Below are 12,956 nucleotides of genomic sequence, written 5' to 3' on the forward strand. Positions count from 1 at the left end.
GATGCCCTAAAATATGCCAGCACATAATAGGTAAGATTAACAGAAAGCATGGCATTAACTTCCACTGCTATGCGGATGACAGCTGTATTTATCAATGAAACCCGATCGGACTGATCAAGTAGACCGACTTAGTGCTTGTGTGATTTATTTGAGCAGATAGTCACACTGGACAATGTCAGTGTAGCGCCTCCTCATCACACCACTCCCTACACCTGTCTCTGCTCCGCTCTACCTGTTAGCCACGCCTCCTCATAAGACCACTCCCTACACCTGTCTCTGCTCCACTCTACCTGTTAGCCACGCCTCCTCATAAGACCACTCCCTACACCTGCCTCTGCTCCACTCTACCTGTTAGCCACGCCTCCTCATCAGACCACTCCCTACACCTGTCTCTGCTCCACTCTACCTGTTAACCACACCTCCTCATAAGACCACTCCCTACACCTGTGACTGCTCCTGTCTCTGCTTCAGTGCCAGATTGTTCTTGTGTTATGCCTTACTTTCCAGCGGTTTTCCCCGGACTTATTCCCTTTTTCTGACCTCGCCTGTCGATGACCTGCCTGCCTCGCCTCTGCACTGGATATTACCTCAGCCTTCTGTCTTCGACCATGAGTTTCGCCTGTTTACTCCTAGTAAGATACCTGCTCGGCTCTGTGGCTAAACCGCTCACCACTGGACCCGCCAGTTAGAAGATCACCGGGAGCCAAGACTTTTCACCCTCACTCTGTATGAACTGTTAAAGTCTGTTGTGATAAATAAAGGTCATTACCGACTGATATTCCGTCTGCCAACGAAAATTCCGATCAAGCGGCCCCCATCCAGTTCTTCTAGAGCTGAACGCTGTCAGAGCCAGAGCATCAGACTGAGTGGCCCATGTCCTTCCCAGCGTCACCCCTGAGCTGAACACTGGAGGTGTCAACTTCATAAATGCGGAAATGCATAATATTCATACAGTATTTAACTGTAAGTATTTGGTCAATAAATCTTCATAAACCACAGTTGGTAAAGTGTTCATTCATTTCCAGAAAAGTTTTATTTATTTATTTTTGAGTCACTTTAGATATTTGATATAGAATTGATAATTGCCTAATGAAGGCTGATGCCCCACATAGCTATTAAAACATGCAAATTAAACATATCCACACTCTCATGCTGATATCTTGATCCAATTCTTTAACCAATATCAATTTAAATGTCTCCCTCTTTATTAGTGGGAGGACATGAATAACACTACAGAGATACTCACATTTATATGGAATCTGTTTGTACTATTTCTGACCATCTGTAAATTTTGTTTACATACTTAGATGAAGTCCTCTCCTTGAACCGACACCTTAACGTGGTGGAGGGGTTTGAGTGCCCGAATGATCCCGGGAGCTATGTTGTCGGGGGCTTCATGCCCCTGGTAGGGTCTCCCAAGGCAAACAGGTCCTAGGTGACGGGTCAGACAAAGATCGGTTCAGAAGCCTCTTATGACGACGACACGAACAAAGCCGTTTACGTCGCCCGGATCGGCGTCACCGGGGCCCCATCCTGGAGCCAGGCCTGGGATGGGTGCTCCATGGCGAGCGCCTGGTGGCCGGGTCTTACCCCACGGGGCCTGGCCGGGCACAGCCCGAAAGAGCGACGTGGGGCCGCCCTCCCGTGGGCCCACCACCCGCAGGAGGATCCATAAGGGGCCGGTGCAGAGAGATCTGGGCGGCAGTCGACGGCAGGGGCCTCGGCGACCAGATCTCCAGACACAGAGACTAACTCTGGGGACATGGAATGTCACCTCGCTGGGGGGGAAAGAGCCTGAGCTTGTGCGGGAGGTTGAGCGATACCGACTAGATATAGTCGGCCTCACCTCCACGCACAGTTTGGGCTCTGGAACCCATCTCCTCGAGAGGGGCTGGACGCTCCACTTCTCTGGTGTTGCCCGCGGGGAGAGGCGGCGGGCTGGTGTGGGCTTGCTGATAGCCCCTCAGCTCAGCCGCCACGTGTTGGAGTTTACCCCGGTGAACGAGAGGGTCGCGTCCCTCCGCCTTCGGGTGGGGGACAGGTCTCTCACTGTTGTGGCGGCCTACGGGCCGAACAGCAGTGCAGAGTACCCGGCCTTCTTGGAGTCCTTGGGAGGGGTACTGGACAGTGCACCGACCGGGGACTCCGTTGTTCTACTGGGGGACTTCAACGCCCACGTGGGCAATGACAGTGACACCTGGAGAGGGGTGATCGGGAAGAACGGCTTCCCCGATCTGAACCCGAGCGGTGTTCAGTTATTGGACTTCTGTGCTAGCCACGGATTGTCCATAACGAACACCATGTTCAAGCACAAGGGTGTCCATCAGTGCACATGGCACCAGGACACCCTAGGCCGGAGGTCAATGATCGACTTTGTTGTCGTGTCATCAGACCTCCGGCCGCGTGTCTTGGACACTCGGGTGAAGAGAGGGGCAGAGTTGTCAACCGATCACCACCTGGTGGTGAGTTGGATCCGCTGGCAGAGGAGGAAGCCGGACAGACTTGGCAGACCCAAGCGCATTGTGAGGGTCTGTTGGGAACGTCTAGTGGAGCCCTCTGTCAGTAGGGTATTCAACTCGCACCTCCGGGAGAGCTTCTCCCATGTCCCGGGGGAGGTTGGGGACATTGAGTCCGAGTGGACCATGTTCTCCGCCTCCATTGTTGATGCGGCTGCTCGGAGCTGTGGTCGCAAGGTCTCCGGTGCCTGTCGTGGCGGCAACCCCCGAACCCGGTGGTGGACACCGGAAGTAAGGGATGCCGTCAGACTGAAGAAGGAGGCCTATCAGGCCACTCTGGCTTGTAGGTCTCCGGAGGTCATCGACGGGTATCGGCAGGCCAAGCGAGCCGCGGCTCGTGCTGTCGCAGAGGCAAAAACCCGGGCCTGGGAGGAGTTCGGGGAGGCCATGGAGGAGGACTATCGGTCGGCACCAAAGAAATTCTGGCAAACCGTCCGGCGCCTCAGGAGGGGGAAGCAGTGTCTCACCAACACCGTTTACGGTGCGGGTGGAGGCCTGCTGACCTCGACTGGGGATGTCGTCGGACGGTGGAAGGAATACTTTGAGGATCTCCTTAATCCCTCAGTCACGTCTTCCGAAGGGGAAGTGGAGACCGGGGACTCGGTGGCTGGCTCATCCATCACCCAAGCTGAAGTCACTGAGGTTGTTCGCAAACTCCTCGGTGGCAGGGCTCCGGGGGTGGATGAGATCCGCCCTGAGTACCTAAAGTATCTGGATGTTGTAGGACTGTCTTGGTTGACACGTCTCTGCAACATCGCGTGGCGTTCGGGGACCGTGCCTCTGGACTGGCAGACCGGGGTGGTGGTCCCTCTGTTTCAAGAAGGGGGACCGGAGGGTGTGTTCCAACTACAGAGGGATCACACTCCTCAGCCTCCCGGGTAAGGTCTATTCCAAGGTACTGGAGAGGAGAATCCGACCGATAGTCGAACCTCGGATTCAGGAGGAGCAGAGTGGTTTTCGTCCCGGTCGTGGAACACTGGACCAGCTCTATACCCTCCATCGGGTGCTCGAGGGTTCATGGGAGTTTGCCCAACCAGTCCATATGTGTTTTGTGGATCTGGAGAAGGCTTTCGACCGTGTCCCTCGGGGTGTCCTTTGGGGGGTGCTCCGGGAGTACGGGGTCCGGGGCCCTTTGCTCAGGGCTGTCCGGTCCCTGTATGACCGGAGCAGGAGCTGTGTTCGCATTGCCGGCAGTAAGTCAGACCTGTTCCCAGTGCATGTTGGACTCCGCCAGGGCTGCCCTTTGTCACCGGTTCTGTTCATAATTTTTATGGACAGAATTTCTAGGCGCAGTCAGGGGTCGGAGGGTGTCCGGTTTGGGGACCACAGGATCTCATCTCTGCTGTTTGCAGACGATGTTGTCCTGATGGCTCCATCAAACCCGGACCTGCAACATGCACTGGGACGGTTTGCAGCTGAGTGTGAAGCGGCTGGGATGAGAATCAGCACCTCCAAATCCGAGGCCATGGTTCTCGACCGGAAAAAGGTGGCTTGCCCTCTCCAGGTGGGTGGGGTGTCCTTGCCCCAAGTGGAGGAGTTCAAGTATCTCGGGGTCTTGTTCACGAGTGAGGGAAGGATGGAGCGTGAGATCGACAGGCGGATCGGTGCAGCGGCTGCAGTGATGCAGTCGCTGCATCGGACCGTTGTGGTAAAGGGGGAGCTGAGCCGAAAGGCAAAGCTCTCTATTTACCGGTCGGTCTACGTTCCTACCCTCACCTATGGTCATGAGCTTTGGGTAGTGACCGAAAGAACAAGATCGCGGATACAAGCGGTCGAAATGAGTTTCCTCCGCCGTGTGGCTGGGCGCTCCCTTAGAGATAAGGTGAGGAGCTCGGCCACACGGGGGGAGCTCGGAGTAGAGCCGCTGCTCCTCCACGTTGAGAGGAGCCAGCTGAGGTGGCTCGGGCATCTGTTTCGGATGCCTCCTGGGCGCCTCCCTCGGGAGGTGTTTCAGGCATGTCCCACCGGGAAGAGGCCCCGGGGAAGACCCAGGACACGCTGGAGAGACTATGTCTCTCGGCTGGCCTGGGAACGCCTCGGGGTCCCCCCGGAGGAGTTAGAGGAAGTGTCTGGGGAGAAGGAAGTCTGGGAGTCCCTGCTCAGACTGCTGCCCCCGCGACCCGGCCCCGGATAAAGCGGCAGAAGATGGATGGATGGACTTAGATGAAGTTTGTTTTTATTTTATTAGTACATTCTTAATTTATGTATATCTTATTTGATTTCATATACTTTGCATATATTCATTCATTGTTGTATGTTGCACCTTAACGCCGAAACGAGGTCCTATGTGAATTTTCACTGACGATGGCAATAAACCTTTTCTGATTCTGAAACAATATGAATCTTTATGTAATGTACATAATACTACATGTTTCTGGCATCAGGAATCACAGAATTGTAAGCAAATATGGGCCCCACAAAGCTAAGCGTCCCTGACAGTGCCACACGGGCTGGACAGAGGACAGATTCCCCAGTCTCTCTCACCATTGCTGGCAGTGTTGACATAGTACTTGCGCCCCTGTGGAGACAAATAGCACCTCCAGCAGGGGGGTAGAGGCTCCCTCAGCTCCTCCCCGGACAGCTGACTCAGAGACACCGGCTTCTGTGGGACACAAAGAAAGTAGGTGACGGCTGCTGCAAACATGCTCCTTTATGAGTTTTATGAGATAGTAACAAAGTTTATTTGTTTGTCTCAGACATTAAGAATTGTGTATATTTCAACGAGTCAAATATGTCTGAGAAGGAGTAGAATGAACCCTAAGGTTTATTCTAGTCCTAGTCTTTAATGTTATGCTTTTGACCCCATCATTAGTTTCTTCAAAATTGAATTTTATTGATTCATGTTTAAGTCATCCTGTATTTGAAATATTGCCTTTGAGGCTCGAGTGCCCACCTCATGTGGGTGGGGCCACATCCCTGTACTTAAAATGATTTAAGAACATTACTATGCCATTTGAGTTCAGAACAATGTACACGGGCCATGCCTGATATCTTTGGAGCACGAGGCGAAGGAGTTTGCTTTTACATTAACAGCGCCTTGTGCTCCGATGTGACTGTGTTCTCCAAACACAGCTCTCCTGATCTGGAATATATTTTCATTAACTGCAAATCATTCTACTCTCCATGTGAGTTTGTCTCATTCATGCTGGCAGCTGTTTACATTCAACCAAGCGCGACCGTGCAAGAGGCAGAGCGTGCGTTCGCGGACCAGACAGTTTATTAAGCCTGCAATGCATTTTGTGCAGTGACCAACTTTCGAAAATCTAATCCTCAAAAAGCTGCTGGACCAATGTCTCTCCCGCCACCCTGAGACACTGCAAGAAAAAAGGACCTCTGTCTTCAAACATTTTTAACACCTCCCTGGAGTCAGGCATTCTCCCAGCCTACTTCAAATAGTGCATCATCGGGCCTGTCCCCGAGAAGCACCGGATCACTGGACTCAATCAGTGGGTTCACATGCAAACGAAAAAAAACAAATAGTTGGCTTGAATCCGCTATAATCAGACATCTTCGTGTGCATGTAAACACCTTACTCCGATAGAAATCGGAGTTCAAAATCTCCGATTGAGACACCCAGATTATGCGGTTGTGTAATCGCACTGAAACTAGACAAGGCTTGTGCGCTTGCTCCACAACCCAAGCTGACCTATGACCCCGGAACAAAACCATACAAGGGAGCCGGTCGCTTACAATGAAGAACACAACCGCATTCACTCACAAAAGAATAATCACCAGAGCAGCAGAATCTCCAAGAAACGGCAATTTTCGGAAAGAAGATGAGACTGTGCTTATCTTAACCCTGCTGAAGGAGTTAAACATTAAATACATGGACGGGAGAAAGACAAGAAGTCCGCTGAAACGACGCATATCGCCACCTAGTGTTAGGAGGACGACACGTTCTTGTCAGGAATTCGACTTTCTCGTCTGCATGTATACTTGGAACAGGACAGATCTTGTCCAAGACCTCAAAACCGAATGTTATAAAAAACGTTTTTTTTCGTTTGCATGTGAACACACTGACTGATTACAGATCTGTGGCGCTGATCATTTGAGCACCTGGTCCTTCCCCACCTCAAGTCCTTCACTTCCCCCCTGCTGGACCCCCTGCAGGACCCTCCACAGTTCGCCTACAAAGCCAACAGGTCTGTGGACGACGCCATCAACCTGGCTCTCCACTTCACCTGCAGCATCTGGACTCCCCGGGAACCTACACCAGGATCCTGTTTGTGGACTTCAGCTCTGCATCAACACCACCTCCTGCTCTGCTCCAGGACAAGCTCTCCCAGCTCAACGTGCCTGACTCCGCCTGCAGGGGGAGCACTGACTTCCTGACAGATCAGAGGCAGTGTGTGCGGCTGGGGAAGAAGGTCTCAGACACTGGGACTATCAGCACAGTATCTCCACAGGGCTGTGTACTTTCCCCCCTGCTCTTCTCCCTGTACACAAACTGCTGCACCTCCAGCCACGACTCTGTGAAACTGATCAAGTTTGTGGACGACCCAAACCCATCCTCAATGGGCTCATCTCGCACAGGGATGAGTCTGTCTAGAGGAGGGAGGTGGACCGGTTGGTGTCCTGGTGCAGCGGTAATAAACTGGAGGTCAACGCCCAGAAGACAGTGGAGATGATCGTGGACTTCAGGAAAGTCACAGCCTCCCATTGTTTTATGATGCACCTCAACACCAAAACAAGTTTCTATGTATGCGAACTGTGTTCAGTGACAATGGCAATAAACCTTTTCTGATTCGGATCCTCTTCCAGAGACTAGAGGACTGGGTGGACATATCTAGCATTGCCCTAAATTGGTTAAAATCTGGAAGACAGGAAGTACTGTTGAAATTGTTAACTGTGTCTCAGACCACATGTCCCTGACCTGTGGGGAGCCCCAAGGGTCAATCCTTGGACCCTTCTGTTCAACCTCTACATGCTGCCATTAGGTCAGTTGATACGCAGCGAAAATGTGTCCTGTCAATTATGTAGACGACACTCAGATCTGTGTTTCACTGACGGCAAGTGAATATGGACCAGTGGATTCACTCTGTCACTGCATCCAACAGATCAGTGTGTGGAGGCAAAACAACTTTCTCCAGCTGAACTCAGATAAGACTCAAATAATTGTCTTTGTCCCACAGAAACAAAGAGAAAGTGTTAGCGTCACCTCCAGAGTCTCGCTCTAAAACCTACAAATCAAGTTATAAATCTGGGGGTAATAATGAACTCAGACTGGCATTTTAACAGCCACATCAAATCAATAACATCAGCAGCTTTAAACCATCTAAAAAACAATTGCCAAATTTTAAAGTATAGTGTCTAAGACTGAGACTTATACATGTGTTTGGCTCCAGTAGATTAGACTGTAACGGCCGATCACTGTCTCTCCAAACGAGCTGTAAAACAGCTGCAGTACATCCAGAACGCTGCTGCTCAGGTCCTGACTAGAACCAGGAAGTACCATCACATTAGTCCTGTTCTCAGGTCTCTGCACTTCCCCCTGTGGCTCAGAGAAGAGACTTTAAAGCAGCTTTGCTTATGTACAAGTCCCAACACCAAAGTACATCTCGGATATGTTAGGGCCATATGAAGCATCTTGGACTGTGAGGACCTCAGGGACCGTTTTTCCTGTTTGAATTACCCTGTGTACGAATTGTGCTTTACAAATAAAGTTACCTTGCCTATGTAAAACATGCCCTCGTCATTATAGAATCCAATTCTGAAATCAAGACATCATATTTCATTACTTTTGTTGAAACTTTTTTAGACATATGGTTTGGGTGGGACAAACTTTAATCTCTTGGGCTCAAGATCTGAATATTTTATCCTCGGTGCATGCTATTTTAATACGTCCATGAGCGTAATTTGCATGGCGTTAGCATTAGCAGCGAGCAGCCTCCGTCGGCTGAGAGAGAGAGAGAGAGAGAGAGAGAGAGATTGAGACAGTCATGCACAGAGCCCACTTGAGAATGTTAGAGTAATGTGAAAGGAATGCGGAAGTGTGTCTAAGCATGGACAAGCCCCACCACTGCGAGAGGGCAGGGTTCAGCTGAGGTAGGGCTGCCAATTCATCCATTGAAATCCAATCATTGCTAATTGGTTCTTTTTAATGGAGTGGTCTACAGTCATTCCTCTGTCAGTAAAATAAGAGTTATTGTGATGACTAAAGTATAATATTGTCTGCATTTTTGTCTATAGTCCATTTCTATTACTGAGCCGTTTTAGATCAACATTGTTGTACATTCACAAAATGTAAAATAATGATCATGTATGTTATAGGTTAATACAAAGTAGTGGAAAATGCATGATATGTGAGATGATATGAGATTTATCTACCACATTTTTAGGTTTATAGTTCAAAGGTTTCAAAAAATAATGTTGTCTTTGAATAGTTTTATTTTGTTATTCTCTAAGTTATATCATCATTTCTAGCATCTTGTTTAACTGGAAAGCATGGGAACTTATAGACTTTGTGGTTGGGGAAAAGATTTATCACTAAAGGTCAAAAACATTTGCTCTTAGAAGAATTCTGCTGTGGTTCTCAAAATGTAGGACAATCACTCTAAAATTACTATAAATTAGAGTAAAGCAGCATGTTAGAGAAAAAACAATAGTGCAAACAGTGTTGGGTAGAATTACTTTTAAAAGTACCTTGTTACGTTACCTCGTTACTGCCCTGGAGAACTAACGTGGCCGCGCTACTTAGTAAAATGAATGCGTTAGAGTACTCTAACCAATAATCAACATTGTATAACCTATATCGTTTGCCCACAATCCCTTTGCGTTGTGGAACACAGTAACATCATAATTAAAATATCAAAAAACAAGAAAAGTAAATGCATTTGACTTAGCTTTATTTCTCTTTTATTTGACAGATTACGTGGCGGGGCATTCATTATGGATGAGTTACGGGAGCTGAGAGCTGAGGTAGTGATACGAGACCAGGTTATGTAGAAAAAAGCTCAGATGCATGGGAAAAGGTGAGGGGGGGACGACACTGAAAGTTTCCTCAAGAAGTTGATCCCGGAGCTCATTTCCAGGACTGGAGTTGTGGTCCCCCAATAATAGAAGGAACACATCGCCTATGCCAAAAAAGACAGCTAAAAAACCACGAGGCCTGATAATGAGGATAACGATAATTTCTATTCCAAATGTGAACTATCGTATATATACACCTCAAGTATGTCCAAAAGAATGGAAAAAAATACTCCTACATTGAATCCACAATGATCAGACAAGATTTATTAACAGACGACAAAGGAGGAGAACATATCATAATCCGTACGAATAATTAATCATATACAAAAACAGCAGAACAAAGCTGTAATAATTTATTTGGACAAGAGAACAATTTTGTTAACTGTCCGTATTTATTTAAAGTACTGAACAAATTTCAAATAAATTATTTAATTATAATAAAATATTCGGGCTCTTTACGATGGTCCAATATTAAGAATTAAAATCCACGTTCACCTGATAGATCCACTGACTTTGGAAAGAAGGGTGACACAGGGCTTTACTTGGTCCCCCCTCCTGTTTGCTTTGTATTTGGAACCATTGGCCTAAGGCCAATAACAAATATTAGCATGTTAGCATGAGCAAACCGTGTATCTAACAATGTATTAGCATGTAGCGGCTAACGCTAGTTAGCATATCATGCTAAGAAACAATGGCATGTGGACATAAAGATACAATTATTCAATGACCAGTTCCATTGAACAGTATGAAAGTGACATGTAATGAACAGTTTTGCTGGATCAAGTAGGTAAGAGTTTAAAACAATTGGGAAAGAGAAGGTAACTTTGTTTTGACAGATGACGATTGGGAAAATGTTTCTACATCCTATTGGAGGACCACAAACGCACGTCTGGAGGTAATTCTGCTGGAAAAATACGCTTTTTCATGACATGTATTCACAAGGAAACGCTAACTGCCAGGAGCCACTATCACGTGTTCTTGGACTGTCCTGTCACTCAAAAATATTGGACTGAAATTGACAATGCATTGCAGACTGTTTTTGACATTGTCTTTCCTTTCAATTTTAGAACTACTTGGGCCTCAAAACTCCTGCCATGGACACAATAAAGAGATATCTTTGTAACTTAACCTTTGGTGACAAGAAAAAAGGCCATCACAAAAAAAAAGAATGACACAAACCTCATCAATGATCATTGACTGGATTGAAATATCAGCAGACATTAGACAAATGTGATTTTTATTTTCATTTAAATGTTCTTTAAGTTTGTTTCTTTTCCTGCTTAGTTGATATCGATTTGTGTTCTTCTTTTGATTAGCACTCTCTGACGTCATGTGTTTTTCTCTGGTACATGTTTACTTTCATTTTTTTTAAAATAGAGAAAATAATAATGATAACTTATGAAAAATAAAATGCAAATTGCTAATAGCGTTAAATGTCGGTCATGGCAAAATGTGAGATTTTAATTTTGACATATTCAGAGTATTGTTTTATTACATAGACACACTTTTGAGACTTAAATCAGACATATTCTGAACACGATGCGGTCTCAGCTACAAAGTTCAGACTTTGTGCTGTTTGCAAACAAAGGACTTTTCAGATGGCTTCGATCGCGTTCTTGCAGTTGCAGCTGGACCTGGTCCGTAACCGTCTCGGACTGTGCCCGGCCCCGTGGCCCCGTGGCCCCGTGGCTTCGTGGCCCCACGGTCTCTCTTACCTCCAGAACCTGCACGTAGCTGGACGGGAACCAGCCGCGGGCGCCGTCCTTCTCTCCCTCCCACCAGCCTCCGGGCAGCGCCTGCAGCACTCGGATCACGTCCCCGGGGTGGAAGCTCAGCCCCTGCGGGTGCTCGTCGCCGCTGAAGCCGTACAAAGTGTGACAGTAGAATCCGGACATGACACAGCTGTAAACTCTAAACTCCAACAAGACAAAGTCCTCCAGAGACTTATGTCCCTTACAACCCAAACTCCAACAAGACAAAGTCCATGAAGTCCTCCAAAGACTTATGTCCAGATGTGACGCCGCAGATCCAGAGCTGCTCCAGAGGCAAAGAAGGAGCGTGTGACCAACTGTCCACGCCTGAGTGTGTGTGTGTGTGTGTGTGTGTGTGCGTGTGTGTGTGTGTGTGTGTGTGTGTGTGCGTGTGTGTGTGTGTGTGTGTGTGTGTGAGTGTGTGTGTGTGTGTGTGTGTGTGTGCGTGTGTGCGCTGTAGTGTGTGTGTGTGTGTGTGTGCGTGTGTGCGTGTGTGCGCTGTAGTGTGTGTGTGTGTGTGTGCGTGCGCTGTAGTGTGTGTGTGTGTGTGTGCGTGTGTGCGCTGTAGTGTGTGTGTGTGTGTGTGTGTGTGTGTGCGTGTGTGCGCTGTAGTGTGTGTGTGTGTGTGTGCGTGTGTGCGCTGTAGTGTGTGTGTGTGTGTGTGTGTGTGCGTGTGTGCGTGTGTGCGCTGTAGTGTGTGTGTGTGTGTGTGCGTGTGTGCGCTGTAGTGTGTGTGTGTGTGTGTGTGTGTGCGTGTGTGCGCTGTAGTGTGTGTGTGTGTGCGCGCTGTAGTGTGTGTGCTGTGTGTGTGTGTGTGTGTGTGTGCGCACTGTAGTGTGTGTGTGTGTGTGTGCGCTGTAGTGTGTGTGCTGTGTGTGTGTGTGTGTGTGCGCACTGTAGTGTGTGTGTGTGTGTGTGCGCTGTAGTGTGTGTGTGTGTGCGTGTGTGCGTGTGTGCGCTGTAGTGTGTGTGTGTGTGTGTGCGTGTGTGCGCTGTAGTGTGTGTGTGTGTGTGTGTGTGCGTGTGTGCGCTGTAGTGTGTGTGTGTGTGCGCGCTGTAGTGTGTGTGCTGTGTGTGTGTGTGTGTGTGTGTGCGCACTGTAGTGTGTGTGTGTGTGTGTGCGCTGTAGTGTGTGTGCTGTGTGTGTGTGTGTGTGTGTGCGCACTGTAGTGTGTGTGTGTGTGTGTGCGCTGTAGTGTGTGTGTGTGTGCGTGTGTGTGCGTGTGTGCGCTGTAGTGTGTGTGTGTGTGTGTGTGCGTGTGTGCGCTGTAGTGTGTGTGTGTGTGTGTGTGTGTGTGTGCGTGTGTGCGCTGTAGTGTGTGTGTGCGCGCTGTAGTGTGTGTGCTGTGTGTGTGTGTGTGTGTGTGCGCACTGTAGTGTGTGTGTGTGTGTGTGTGTGCGCTGTAGTGTGTGTGTGTGTGTGTGTGTGTGCGTGTGTGCGCTGTAGTGTGTGTGTGTGTGTGTGTGTGCGTGTGTGCGCTGTAGTGTGTGTGTGTGTGTGTGTGTGTGCGTGTGTGCGCTGTAGTGTGTGTGTGCGCGCTGTAGTGTGTGTGCTGTGTGTGTGTGTGTGTGCGCACTGTAGTGTGTGTGTGTGTGTGTGTGCGCTGTAGTGTGTGTGTGTGCGTGTGTGCACTGTAGTGTGTGTGTGTGTGTGCGCGCTGTAGTGTGTGTGCTGTGTGTGTGTGTGTGTGTGCGCGCGCTGTGTGTGTGTGTGTGCGCA

The 12,956-nt window shown here is 48.8% G+C and overlaps 1 protein-coding gene across 2 annotated transcripts in view; it reads right to left on the reverse strand.

Moving 5' to 3' along the window:
* Window positions 1-11,411, reverse strand: part of LOC140368738 (growth arrest-specific protein 7-like) — a 71,084-nt gene extending 59,673 nt beyond the window's left edge. The window contains exons 1-2 of one of the 2 annotated variants that reach the window (XM_072455793.1): window positions 11,201-11,411; window positions 5,001-5,118 (exon numbers count right to left, since the gene is read on the reverse strand). In XM_072455793.1, coding sequence (XP_072311894.1) covers window positions 5,001-5,118; window positions 11,201-11,380 — 298 coding nt within the window. In that variant the 5' untranslated portion in view covers window positions 11,381-11,411. The remainder of the gene's footprint in view (window positions 1-5,000; window positions 5,119-11,200) is intronic. The other variant, XM_072455794.1, reaches the window with a different exon arrangement.
* Window positions 11,412-12,956: the final 1,545 nt, after the last annotated feature.

Source organism: Eucyclogobius newberryi, unplaced genomic scaffold (genome assembly GCF_026437365.1).
Source record: "Eucyclogobius newberryi isolate DKJ021-1_F unplaced genomic scaffold, fEucNew1.0.hap1 SCAF_20, whole genome shotgun sequence".
Taxonomy (NCBI): Eukaryota; Metazoa; Chordata; class Actinopteri; order Gobiiformes; family Gobiidae; genus Eucyclogobius; species Eucyclogobius newberryi.